The sequence below is a fragment of the Rattus norvegicus genome, chromosome 17, assembly GCF_036323735.1.
Source record: "Rattus norvegicus strain BN/NHsdMcwi chromosome 17, GRCr8, whole genome shotgun sequence".
NCBI lineage: Eukaryota > Metazoa > Chordata > Mammalia > Rodentia > Muridae > Rattus > Rattus norvegicus.
Window position 1 is genome coordinate 23,631,395 of NC_086035.1, and position 13,268 is coordinate 23,644,662.

The 13,268-nt window shown below is 45.4% G+C and overlaps 1 protein-coding gene across 3 annotated transcripts in view; it reads left to right on the forward strand.

Annotated features, from left to right (window-relative positions):
* Nedd9 (neural precursor cell expressed, developmentally down-regulated 9) overlaps positions 1 to 13,268 on the forward strand; it is a 178,250-nt gene that overhangs the window by 135,864 nt on the left and 29,118 nt on the right. For 2 of the 3 annotated variants that reach the window (XM_006253786.5, NM_001011922.2), the window contains 1 exon segment: positions 12,519 to 12,962. In XM_006253786.5, the coding sequence (XP_006253848.1) occupies positions 12,519 to 12,962 (444 nt within the window). 3 annotated transcript variants of the gene reach the window in all.

Below are 13,268 nucleotides of genomic sequence, written 5' to 3' on the forward strand. Positions count from 1 at the left end.
CTCTGCCAACCACAAAATGCTTGGTGGCTCCTTTTGAAATCAATGTTAATTCTTTATTTACTCTTATGGGGAGCAGTGAAGGGACAGGGCTCGTCTGTGAAGCTCAGTGGAAAGTTGCAGTAATCAAAACCCATGAACAGCTCGGGTTGGGGCCATGTCTCCTCCCCTTCTGTAAGGGTGCTGTGCCTTTCAATAGTGTAGCATGTCCTGCATACCTGTCCTCCTCTCTTTTCCTCGGACAGGAGTCCTCTGGTGGCTCCTGTATTTTAACAGTGAGCTCACTGGTAGTAGCCATTGGTCTGTTGTGCTTAATCTCATAGGCCCTTTGGCTGAAACTAATTTAGGCTTTCTTAGCCCTCATGGCTCTGCTCCATACCAGTGAAGATGAATCTGGGCTTCTTCACATGCTAAGGGTCACCACCTCCTAGAATTAGCAGTAACATGCAAAGCCATCCCACTGGGATGGGCAGATATGCAGATGTGTGCACACTTGGCTGTCTTGAAGATCATTGTCTTTTATGTTGGTCACCTGCTGATCAATAATACTGTGCCCGGTCACCTTAACACTGCACAGAGCCTGACAGGAAAGTGCCCCAGGGACTAACATAAGCAACATAATCCAGAAGCCCCAGCTCCTTGGGTTAGAACTTCAGTTTGGGGATATGATTCTCTGGCTTACTCCACATCAAGCTCAACGCAATCTGTGAATGGCACATGAAGATAGAAACAACGAGAAGACCAAGAAGAACTGCTCCCTCCTGGTCCCATCCACTATGAGGCAGATTTCTAGACAATATCCCAGAGGCACAGAGGCCCCAGAATCATATCCTATTCCCTTGTTAAAGGCCATATTGTTACCCGGAGAACATTTGTTTGCCCAGTCACAGACTTTTGCCACCACCCATTTTTCTCTTGAATTCTTAGTTTAATCAAGATAGAGATCCTTTAGCAAAAAATATATTTTCAAGGCTATCTTGCAATATATCCCAAATCCACATTTCACAAACCAAAGAGTGGGACATATGGTCTGACAGTGGGAAGGATATTTGATACTAGAACTGTCATGGAAAGTTCAGAAACACATGGCCACTCTACAGATGGTCAGCATAAGATCAATTAACTGATCAAGGTCCTGTCCCATTCCCCTTATGGCAGCATTCTGCAGGAACATATATAAGAGCATTTTTAAAAGGGGGATTTGACTGGGTTCTTCACAGAGAGTCCTAAGTACCATCTAGTCATAAATAATAAGGTACTCCTTAATATCTTCGTGCAGGCATAGGCATCTTGGGAAATGAAGGCAAGCTCATTTTGAAACGCGGGCTTGTTTGGCACACCTGAGCGGAGGATTGAGTTTCAATTGTTCTTGCTTTAAACCTGGTCAGGTAGCTCCTTGCCTCATAGCCTGCGGCATCTCTAGCCTTCCTCCCACCCTTCTTATTAAGTAAGGTCTTAATTACAGATGCAACTTAGTTCATGGCTGAAGGGAAAGAATTTCCTTCTCTGAACTGTGCCTGCGTTTGGTGTGGCAGGTATAATCAGGATGAGATCATTTCTGGTTTGTAGTCATTAAGTGGAGGAGTTTTTCTGTTGCAGGAGGAATGTGGTTAAGACACGATTCTCTGAGCTCAGCCCAGAGCGCAGGTGGCTGCTCGCACCTCATAGAGCCTCTTTCTCCTGGAGGAATCAGAGCTCTTCACATATGCAGTTTCATGAGCTCCCATGATTCTTCCAAGAAGAGCTTGTGTAGATGGGGAAACAGAGGCCGTTGTCGTTAGTCTTAAGTAGAAGGATGGAGCCTAGACTTTCCCAATGGAGTTTAATGACCATTTACCTAGCCAGGAGAAGGCTGGTCTGTGCACCTAGCAGTATCCCAGATGTAGATTCCAGTAACAGACATCTATGTACATACTAATACAACCAAAATATATCCTTGAACATTGAAAGTCCATTGGCTGGGCAAGATATCTTCTACTCTAAGCTACCATTCTATCTCTCCTGCTTGAAGCACGGAAGTCCCCTCCCGGAAGTGTTTGCCATAATTTAATCATGACTGGGGTTGAGCTTAACGTAACAGATCTTAACCCCAAACTAACTTCCTCCTATAAGATTAGCCCTCGATTGTTCATGGGAATGCCACAAAATCATAGAAGCGTAAGATCTCCCTCAGGCCAAGTGTGACGCCTCCAAGCCATCTCCATGGCAACCACTTCCCCCAAGTCCCGATCCATCCCTGAGTGTGGAGTGTTGGAGTATGTGTGTAGACTTCTGCATTAAAGCAAGCTGTTGGTCGTCAGTAACAACAAACCGAGGTGCTATCATTTTGAAAATCTTTCTGACCGATGCCCAGTGGCAATGCTGACGGTGTACAAGTGTATATGCCTCTTAGCCAAGGGTGTGGATCTGTTTTCAAACTTTGTGAAGAGCTCACAGGATAAGTAGATAATAACAGCGAAGCAATAAACCCAGATCAAGTGACTTCGGGAAGGGTTCCATGTTCATGTGGGCGTGGATGTGTTTGGAGGTTAGAGTCCGACATCAGAGTCCTGTTCCTTTCAGCATCATCAACCTCACTTTATTCGAAGTAGGAGTCTCCTAGCCTAGAGCTCACCAGTCAGGCTAGACGGATTGGTCAGCAAGCTCCAAGGGTCTACCTGTCTTTAGTTCTTCACTATCAGAGTTACAAGTAAGTATACCATGCCCAGCACTTCTTCACACACATGCTGGGGTTTGAACTCAAGTCCTCATACTTGCAAGATGAGCAGTATACAAACTGAGCTATCTCTCTACACCCATTTCAAGTAACTTCTGAAAGAGTTCCCGCAAAGGGTGAAATCCCAGTTTCACCAAATGGCCTCAGACGAGGATGGTGGCGATGATGGCGGTGGTGGTGTTTGAATTAATGTTTTTAACCTTAGCTTCATACTTTGGTATAGGAAGGTCAAGACATGAGAATGTAAAACTAGGAGGATCTTTTCATGCTTTCAAGCATTTTTTAGAGGTGACAACTTGTGCATTTTGGTTTTCGAGATGTGATGTCATTTTTGGAAAGACACTATAACCGGGTGAATTTGGAATCTCCTGCTTCTGTTTAACTAAATTCTTATTTCTCTTCTCTTAGTACCTGAATGTTAGCAGATTTGTCTAGACAGGCCCTCAGATATGATCCAGTGCCGGCACTGTAATGCTGGCTGAAATCCAAAAGGTTGTTTTATTGTTAATAAAATGTATCTTTTCAGTGAGTGGGTGTCAAGACTTCATCATTATATGGCACCTGTCCCTGTCAGATTTATCTAGGGACAGAACCCTAAAAAGAGTTCATGCCTACCCCCATGTTTTTTGATCCTTTGCCAATACAGTATATTGAAAATCATCAAAACCAGGCAACTTGGGACAAATGCTTATAAATCCCAAGGCTTAACAGTAGCACTTCTAAATTCTTAGATGGAGCAATCTCAAGAGGGGTATCCTGCTGTGGGGGAGAGCTTCAGAGGGTTGGGGCGGGTGATAGCCTGTGGTCCCTGGCTCTGCTGTTAAGCTAATCTATGACCTTCTGGCTGTAAAACAAAGACACCTACTGTAGTCAGTTCTGGTCAAGCTATGGGTGACAAGGTTGAAAATGTGTAGAGGAGCCTGCGTGTTTATCTTCTGCAAGTCCTCAGTGTCCCTTAAGTATAGCTCAAAGGCTGTGGGCAAGTTGAAAATTAAACTCTGAAGATTGGTAGATAGCTATGATATGATGTAAGGTGATAAACAGGTGACAATATTGTCACCCTTAGAAAAGAACTAACTAAGTCCTTTTGCCTGAATGTTGTCAGCAGCCAAATTTATCTTCCGTCATGAATTGAAACATTCTGAAGTCCTACATATACACTACCATGTCTACCTACTTACCCATCTCCAATGTTTCTTATGCAGAGAAAAGATATCTGCTCTGTTCTAGGCTTGCTTTAAAAACAGGTCTCATCATAACATGGTTCTGTCCTCGATGTCATTTATTAATCTTCTTTATTCTAGTTTTCTTTAGTGTGCGTGCCTGTGTGGAGCATGTCTGTGGAGGTCAGAGGAGAACTTTCGGCAGTTGACTCTTTGTTTCTACTACAGCTTCTAAGGATTGAACTCAGGTTATCAGTCTTGCTTGGCAAATGCTTTGACCCCTGAGCTATCTTGCCTGGCACTTCCTCACTCTCATATCAAATGAGAATTTATGATAGCCATTGTGATACAGGGAAGGAGTGGAGCCAACATCCTAAGAAACATTCCAGTATCCTAGATACACTGTGTAGATCATGTGTTATAAACCTAACGAGACTGAAATTTCTCTCTAGGCTCCATATATTGAACATTAAAGTCTTAGATGTCCTCACCACCTTCAAGGAGAACCATCGATTTGTTATATAAATTACCAAAGGAACACTCGGTTACAGACACTCATCAAACAGGGACAGGCAGTGTATAGATTCATAGGCCTGGGAGCTTTGTGGGCACATGCGTACATACACACACAGGCACAGGCACACACATGCACACGCACACAGTGCCACATACAAGGAATATTAATGTTGTCCTGTGCCTTGTCAAAGAACACCTGTTAGAACCTAGTACTTAATAGCATGTGTGTTAAAGCATTTCTCAGTAGGAAATGCATAAAACAGAATCTGATTATTACACAACCCTGGCAGTGAAGTGAACGGTGTGAAGATTCATGAAGGGTCAAAGTTATTTGCAGAGGCTTTCAAGTTTATAGAAGCACTTCCCAGAAAATAAAAACCGTTAGTGGACACGAGGTCCCCTGGCTAATAGTATTCTTCAGAGGGGAATGTTAGACAAGCTTCCCTGGTGGTCAGAAGCTCGGTGAGCAGTCCAAGGCATGGGAGCCTGGTACTGCCTTTGGGTGAGCTGTTCCCAGTCACCTAGTGGAGCTGAGCAGAAAGCAATGAACAACGATTACTCAGAAATCGTCCATGTCATAAGATACTGTGTCTTCTAACTCCTGCACCCAAAGATAGCATGTGTGCTACTTAATAATATCTAGAGGCTTCAAATGGAAAAAAAATTAGTATTCCATATCTTCACATGGAAAAATGTTAGCGTGAGCCATGCTTTCAAGAATCAAATTATTGATAATTGTAAGTATCTGTGCCATCCGACCATGGCTGCTTGTTTTAGAGAAGACTGAGTACCTTTCCAACGCATACACACATACCACATCAGACGGGCCTCTGAGAGGCAGGAGGGGAAATGTAACCAAAATGGTAGGACTGCTCGCTGGCCAGAGCTGACTTTTGTCAGCAGAAACAAAGGCACAAGAGCCTTTCTTTCTCTTCACCAAGTGTGCCCCAAGTCTGACCTTGGCCACGGTCATCTCTCAGCAGCTTCCTTTAAGCACCAATTTCTTTGATGATTGCCATTTCCTCCACTGTGTCTGTTTCGCACCAGGATCTGGTCTCTCAGTGCCTGTCTGTGCATGCATGCATGCGTGCGTGCGTGCATGTGCTGGAGTCCACCAGAGACCTGGGCTAACACGTGGTAGGGGTTGGGCACAGGAAAGTCTTGTCATCAAGAATGAGGCAGCCCTGGGGCTTTGGCAGGTTCTCCTGCATAAATATAGAATGAAGTAAAAATAATAAGAGGAAGCCAAACCAGTGATGATGCTATCGGTCACAGTGAGTGACACACCAGCCATTGTGTCTCATTTCAAAGGACAGCATAAATGGTCATGGAAATTCAACGTCACACTCCTCTCTCGATATTGGGAGAAGCAGATAATTTCCCTGGCAGTACAAGGAATAAGCTTTCTTGACATTTTGATAGCAGTGGGGGGAAAGTAGGGTGGATGGGTGGGGGGATGGGTGAAAGTTGTCATGTGACCGTGGCTCTCCTATACAGCCAGGTTTGTTTTGCTTTCTTAATTCCCCAGTCCCCGGGCCACAGTTTGAGAACCCAAAACAGCAGAAGTAAACTTTCTGGTGAAGTGTGTGAATGGCACCCTGTCACCTAACAGACTGAAGGGAGGGAGGCTCTTTTTTTTTTTTTTTTTTTTTTTTTTTTTTTTTTTTTTTTTCAGAGCTGAGGACGGAACCCAGGGCCTTGCGCTTCCTAGGTAAGGGCTCTACCGCTGAGCTAAATCCCCAGCCCGGGGAGGCTCTTTAAAGAGACCATGGTATTCCATGTTGCTGGGATGGTCAGTTCCTCTTGGCCTTCCTGTTTGCTCAGTAGTTGCGAACACACTAGTCTGGGGGTGAGGGTGACTCCACCATCTGCGTCATTGTCCTGTTTAAATAGGGAGGGGCTGGCACTTTCCTGCAGGCTGTCTCCCTTATTCTCAGGCTGTCAGGACTAAGTGACAGGGACACACGATTAGCCTTCTCCTTGGAGGATTTTTCTGCCCGCGTCTTCGCCTTCATCCGAGTTGCGTTTTAACTAAACACCTTGCTAAATTCTCAAGAAAAATAATTCCACTCTCCCTGCGGAGAACCAGCGATCCAGAAGCCAGAAGCCACCTTGATTTACCAGATGATAAGTATGCATTTTGTTTCCAACGCTGGGCTCACATTATGGAAATGGGAAAGGAGTCAGGCAGCATCTCTGAACTTAAGTTCACGGCCTTCGATGGGGTGATGCAAACCCTGTTATCAAGAAACAACTAATTGGGGAGACAGCTCAGCAGCTAAAGGTGTTTGTCCCCAAGCCTACCAACCCAGGTTGGATCCCTGAGACCCACATGGTCCTGAAAATTACCCTCTGACCTCCATATACATGTGCACACAAGTACTGCACATCGCAGTCACAAAGGTACAGCCTGACAGACAACCAGGGGGAGCGATCAAATGGATTTTGTAAAGACAGTTTTTCTGTTTATATGGAAGGTGGTCCTAAGGTGCAAAGAGGCTTATTTATTGGGAAATGTCTTTCCAGGACTACGAAATAAAGAACCAGTTATTGCTAAGCTCTACGCCTGGAGAGGCTGGGGGGCAGGATATGGAGTCTTGACAATTCTGACCAGGTTGTGAAGAGAATACAAACTTCCGGCCCCCCCTGGGGCAGACAACTGCATACTGTGTTGACCAAAAGAGCTAAAAGAACAAGAAAGGGTCTCTCGCTGGCGGGCTTGAGGTCAAGATGTCCCATTCATTAGTCGGAGACGTAGCTAAGAATTAGAGTGCAGAAGTGTCTGTTCTGTACTGCAGATCCTGGTAGAGCCTGCATTCATGTCATCGCTGGGTGGCATTTCACTTAGAGAACAATGGGATAGGGGAGAGGACAAGTTGAAAAAGAGAGGTCCCCTGTGACCATGGCTACTGAAGAGGTGAGGGGGAAAATGGTCTATTGATGGAGAAAGTTTGAATGGTCAAGAGAAGAAGAACCAGGAAGCATGGAAGCCAAATGAAGTGGATTTCTGGAAAACTTGAGGTGGGAATGACAAACAGGGCCCTATAAGCACTGATATGCAGTCTCCATTGGAGTCATTATTACTAGAGTTTTAGTGCATAATCCTGAGCCCGGGCAGCCTGAACAAGCTAGGGTTGGCTGCCTGTCTTCCCTCAACCAATTCCAGGACTAAGTAACTGCTCAATTCACAAGAAAAACAATTCCACTCTCCCTGCAGAGAACTCCAGAGACAGAGGTCAAAAGTCCCTTCAACTTAATAGAGAATGAGTGTGGGTTTTGTTTCAGACCCTGGGCTCACATTTTTGGAAATGAAAAAGGAGTCAGGCAGAGTAGTGAAACGTGGAGAGAGGGATTTATTCAACATGGCCACATTGGAGAAAAGAAAAATAAAAGGGTCCAGTGAGCCCCCAAGCCCTTCTTCTAGGGTGCTGTCATGGGACTGAAGTGCCACCAGAGTCTGCTCTGTTGGGGTCCTGTCTATCGGCTGCTCCATGGTCTGTCCCCAGTCTCACCTGCAAGATGATCTGTCAACTTGGTTACTGTGAAATCTCTACAAATTCCTCCTCTGACTGGCACCAATCGTTATCCTTTCCTTTCTCCCAGCATGAGATTCCTGGGGAAAACCCAATTTCTTAGGGTCCACTATCACAGTAGTCTGTTAGCCAAAAAGAGGGGCACAAGTGTATCCTTGGAATATCTTTCCTCCTCCCAGGAGCCTGGAAACAGGAGGCCTAGCTCCCCTCAAGCCCCAGTCCTAAGGTCTTCTTGCCAGGTGACTTTGCAAATCATTAACTTTTTGAACCTCCCCTTTCTGAGTTGTCAAGTGGCAGAATTTGACTCTTAACTTCTTAAAGATCCTTCTGGCTTTCAAGTTCTGTGCCCTACCCTAGCCATTACTCTTTGCCTTTTTAACTGCCAATCTGTGGCAGCTTGGTATCCAGCTGGGTGTAGAATTACCCAGTACTCTTATCGCCCCTTGATTTGTTTCTGTGTTGGCTTTCCCTCCCCTAGAGATAAATAGCCAGGGGACTGGGGGTTGAGAAAGAGAAGATCTTGAATAGACAACTTCTAGCCTCTCCTGTGTTTTCTTAGATGTTCAGATAAGAGCTTCTGACTTTGGGGCCTCAGAAAATCACAACATTCCTATAAAGGAGAGACCACCCCCCAAAGCTCCCCCCCACACACACACACTTTTGCAGCAGGAATTAACTCTTGATTGGCCTTCTCCTGAATTAGTGTCCTTTGAAAATAAGGCCTATGTTCTGGCTTTTGTCTTTTCTACTGGACCATTGACCTCTCGCCAAGTAAACACACAGAAGCCATGCCTCTTATCCAAGACTTTTGAAATTTACTTTTATTTTCCATGTGTAATGGGAGTTTTGTCTGCATGTATATCTGTGTACTGCCTTCATGCCTAGTGTCATCAGAAGCCAAAAAGAGGGCACTGGATCCCCTTAAACTGGGGTTACAGATGGCTGTGAGCTGCCATGTGGGAGCTGGGAATCGAACCCAGGTCTTCTGTAAGAGGAGCAAGGGCTCTTAACCGCTAAGCCATTTCTCCAGCCCTAGGATCATTTCTTGATTGAAAATCGAGAAAAGGGAGGTGAGTAGGAAGCCTGAAGTCAAGGGCCACCCAGCAAATAAAAGCCCATAATGGCTTGCTAGTGTTCAAACTGACCATTGTACCAAAGCTCAACCTTGTTCTTACCCTCGGGATGAGGAGAGTAGGATGTCTAAGGGGAGAGCTGTAGGAACACAGTTGGGACTTCAAACCCCAAAGAGTGCATTTATTCCATAAAATGGGGTGAAGGTAAGGTTACCTCAGAACCTTCTGGTATGCTGGAATGGAGCCCAGTCAGGGCACTGATGGACAAGCTAAGGCAGCATCCGGTGAAGGGAGTCAATCCAGTAAACTGAGTTCTGCATCCGGCTCTGATACCTAGATGTGGCCCCTGGGGACACAATGACTTGACCTCAGCACATCTGTGTCCTCATCTTCAAAACAGAGTTATAGGTTCTCAAGCTCACAGGGATGTGTAGCTACAATAGGCTGCTTGGGAAAGTGACTACATACATCAGATGTCTTTAGTTCACATAGAGGTTCAAGAACTCAGTCTTATTTGGTCAAGGCTGATATCTACCAAAGTAGGAAGGATGTCAGCTTGGCCCGGTGGTGTGGGTGGGGCAGCAAGAGGTCCTTGCCCACCAACAGCTGGGTTAAGTTCTTTCTAAATCCCATTCTCTGTCTGCTGTGAGAAGACCGGAGAGAGGTTGTGGGTAAGGGGAGTGGGCAGGAGAATTCACTAGATGTGCCCACTTTTGCATGGTTGAGAGGACTCTGAGGTTATCATAGAAACTTCCCGTAGGCTCATGTGCAGGCATGAGCCTGCTGCTTATGAGGCAGCAGGAAGGTCACTGGGACAGAGGACAATGCGTATCTAGCAGACTCTCTCAGGGATTTGTATCTGCGGCTAATCAAGCGTGGCGCAACGCTCCACTCAGTACCCCATGGTGTTCCAGGACTTGGAAAAGGCCCAACAGCGAATGCCTCCAGCTGATTGCGGTTGATTGAGCTGCAGCCCTTTGCCTGTCTGCTGTCTTCTCTCGATCTCTTTTTATTTCTTTCAAGCCAACTTGATTGCACAGTTTTCAGTCTTCTGATTCCATCTAGGGGCTTCTTTTGCAACCACTCCGTTTTTGAATGGGCCCAGACCAGAGTCAGCAGCTCCCTTCAAGCTCCAAAATCGGAATCCTGTGGAGTCCCTTCCCTGAGATCATTTGGTACAAAGGACCAGAGTCTTGTCTTCTTTAAACCTATGACCCCCTTTTACCCTGTTAGCACCCCCAAAGGATGGGGAGAAACAAAGATCTTAGCATCCTGGCACTTTTTTCAATGGCTCTAAAGACTAAGCAAGCATGTGGCCCGACTTTATCACTGTTTATGTGAGTTTTTCATCGTTAGAAGAAACCCAATGCTTCCTAGAAGATGGCTGCTAAGTAAAACCTTCACCTGAGATAAAAGCTCTGAGTTCCCTTCTAGCTGATCTGAAATACATCACATCTCCCAGTGATTTCAGCTCTACCCTACGATCTCTGGGGGACTGATACTTGGGGCTCTATCTCTCTTCCTTAAATTATGTATTCATGATAAAAAGAAAATTGGCTATCTGCAGAGGTATGCACCTATAGTCCTGGCACTTAGGCTGAGGCAGGAGGATTTCTTATGTGCACCCTGCCTGGGGAGTAGAGCAAATATGTGTGTGTGTGTGTGTGTGTGTGTGTGTGTGTGTGTGTGTGTAAAGTACATGTCTTTAAAGTACATATGTTTAAAGAAAAAGAAGACTTAGGAGTAATTGACTAAGACAAAAATGAAAGGTTTTATTATTGTCGTACCAGTTATGGTTTAGTGGGTTTTGTCCTTTTGTTTTTGTTTTGTTTGGTTTTGAGAGAGAGAGAGAGAGAGAGAGAGAGAGAGAGAGAGAGAGAGAGAAGTTAATTCAGTAGTGATGTGGGAAAGATCTAAGAAAACTTGGGGGGAGGCAAAAAAATGACCAAAATTTTTGTATGAAAAAAATAAGAATAGTTTAAACCGTAATGAAAATAAAATAAATTTTATATCACTTCAAAAATGAAAAGCAGTGGAACTGGACTTCCTCCAACCTCCTGACCAGAGGCAGATCCCTCCCAAACACAGCCACTGCACAGAAGAGGGAGACACACAATTAGAGTCCTGTGGTTTCAGGCAGAGTCCGGGGGGTGGGATGGGGGGGGTGATTAATACATGTCCGTCTTAGAGAGATGAAAATCATGAGACTGGGAGATAAAGTCCACATTTCTGGAGAGGAAAACGGGGGCCAGAGTCCAAAGAAAAGCAGCCCCAAAGTCCACAACTATGTGATGGTGTGAAATAAAGTTAAAAGCACGCTCTGGCCAAGCGGCAGGCCTTTGCTCCATAAATGATTCCTCACCACAATGACACTAAGTGCATCCAGACGCTTAAGAGACATACGAGAGGGGTCACATTTAGTTTTTCCGATGCTTGGGATGGGTTCCCTATGTTCCCTCCCCCCCCCCCCCCGCTTGTCTACACTCTGGGAAGGGGCAGGCATGCAGACTGGCTGCCAGTGTGCTGGGAATCTTCAGGGCCTTTGAATGCCTTCCAGGAGTGTCAGCACAGACTGCCTGCCCACTCTCTGCTCAGTGCCGACTTTAGTTGTCTGCTGAGGACTGGATGTGCCAGACAGGCCTTCATACAAAGACAGAGAGTGTTCTGAGCCCGTGAAAGGAAGGCACAGCCTTTCAGATGTGAATGGCTTTTAAGAAGTAGGTGACTACATGGCTGGGAAAAGAAGGCCCCTCAGAGAGCTGTGAGAGAGACCCAGCCTATGGGCGAATGCATGCCTGGTTCCTCTCCACTGTCGGATCTGCTGAGACAGACTTCTATCGCACTGTATCCCTGCTTGATTACCATAGCCTATCCCTATGCTTTCGTGTGTAGATTCTTCCTGGAGCCAAGGCTTCCTTAATCATAAAAGATACGGTAAGCTTTGCCAAGACGCAATCATGTGCATTTCTATTTACATTGCGATGCTAAGTAAAATTTCTGTTTGTAGTATGTGTCGTTTAGAATTTTCTTTGACTTTTTTTTTTTTTGGCTAGAATATATGAAACCATTGTGGTGCAGAAACAGCTTCTTTTCTCTTCTCTTCTCTTCTTTTCTGTTCTTTTCTTTTTTAGCGTTGAGGGCAGTTCACTATGGTGCCTGATCAGCTTGGAACAGTCTTCCCATCCAGCTGACTTTGAAAAGTTTGAAAAATGCTTTGCCTGGTGACCCTTCCTAACTCTTTAGCAATGCTAGCCCAGCTCCTTGGCAAAGCCACTGGAGGGAAATCTCTCCTGGGCTTTTGAGCTTTCCTGAGGAGTCCATCTGATGTCACTGGTGGAAGACACAGCGTGGCTGTGTCTGCCTTATGTCTGAACCATCTGCGTTCCCTCTTACGGGCTATTGTTCATATTTCTTCTCCTTTTCCAGGAACTGTGCCTGTCCCCAAAAGCGCGAGCTGTATAAATGCTAAAGAGACAGACCTAATGTTCTAATGCTGTTTCTTCTCTTCTTCCCTTCCTAGAATCTTATGGCGAGGGCCTTGTATGACAATGTCCCTGAGTGTGCTGAGGAGCTGGCCTTCCGCAAGGGAGACATCTTGACCGTCATAGAGCAGAACACAGGAGGACTAGAGGGATGGTGGCTGTGTTCCCTACATGGTCGCCAAGGCATCGTCCCAGGTAACCGGGTGAAACTTCTGATTGGTCCAGTGCAAGAGCCCTCCAGTCATGAGCAGCCTACTCCTGGACCTATGCATCAGAACTTTGGCCAACAGAAACTCTATCAAGTGCCAAATTCCCAGGCAGCACCTCGTGATACCATCTACCAAGTGCCGCCCTCCTACCAGAATCAGGGAATTTACCAAGTACCCACTGGCCATGGCACTCCAGAACAAGATGTATATCAAGTACCACCATCAGTTCAGAGGAACATTGGCAGCACTAATGGACCCCATCTAGGCAAAAAGGTAAGTGATTAACTAGGATTTTGTTCCTTCTTTTATGCAACTCATTGTATTTAGAATAATAGATGCAATCAATTCCCCCAAAAATAATTAAACATTGCCCAAAAGCAAACATACTAAATGCCTTACCCCAGACATTATTATTGCATCAAATTTCAATTAATCAGTCAACAGCAATTTTTATTTTGAGACAGAGAGTCTCACTGTGTACATCCAAGGCTGTTTTTGAACTTGAGGCCCTCTTGCCTCAGAGTCACCGGAGTGCTAGGATTACAGACATGTGCTATCATACCAGCAACAAAACTTTCT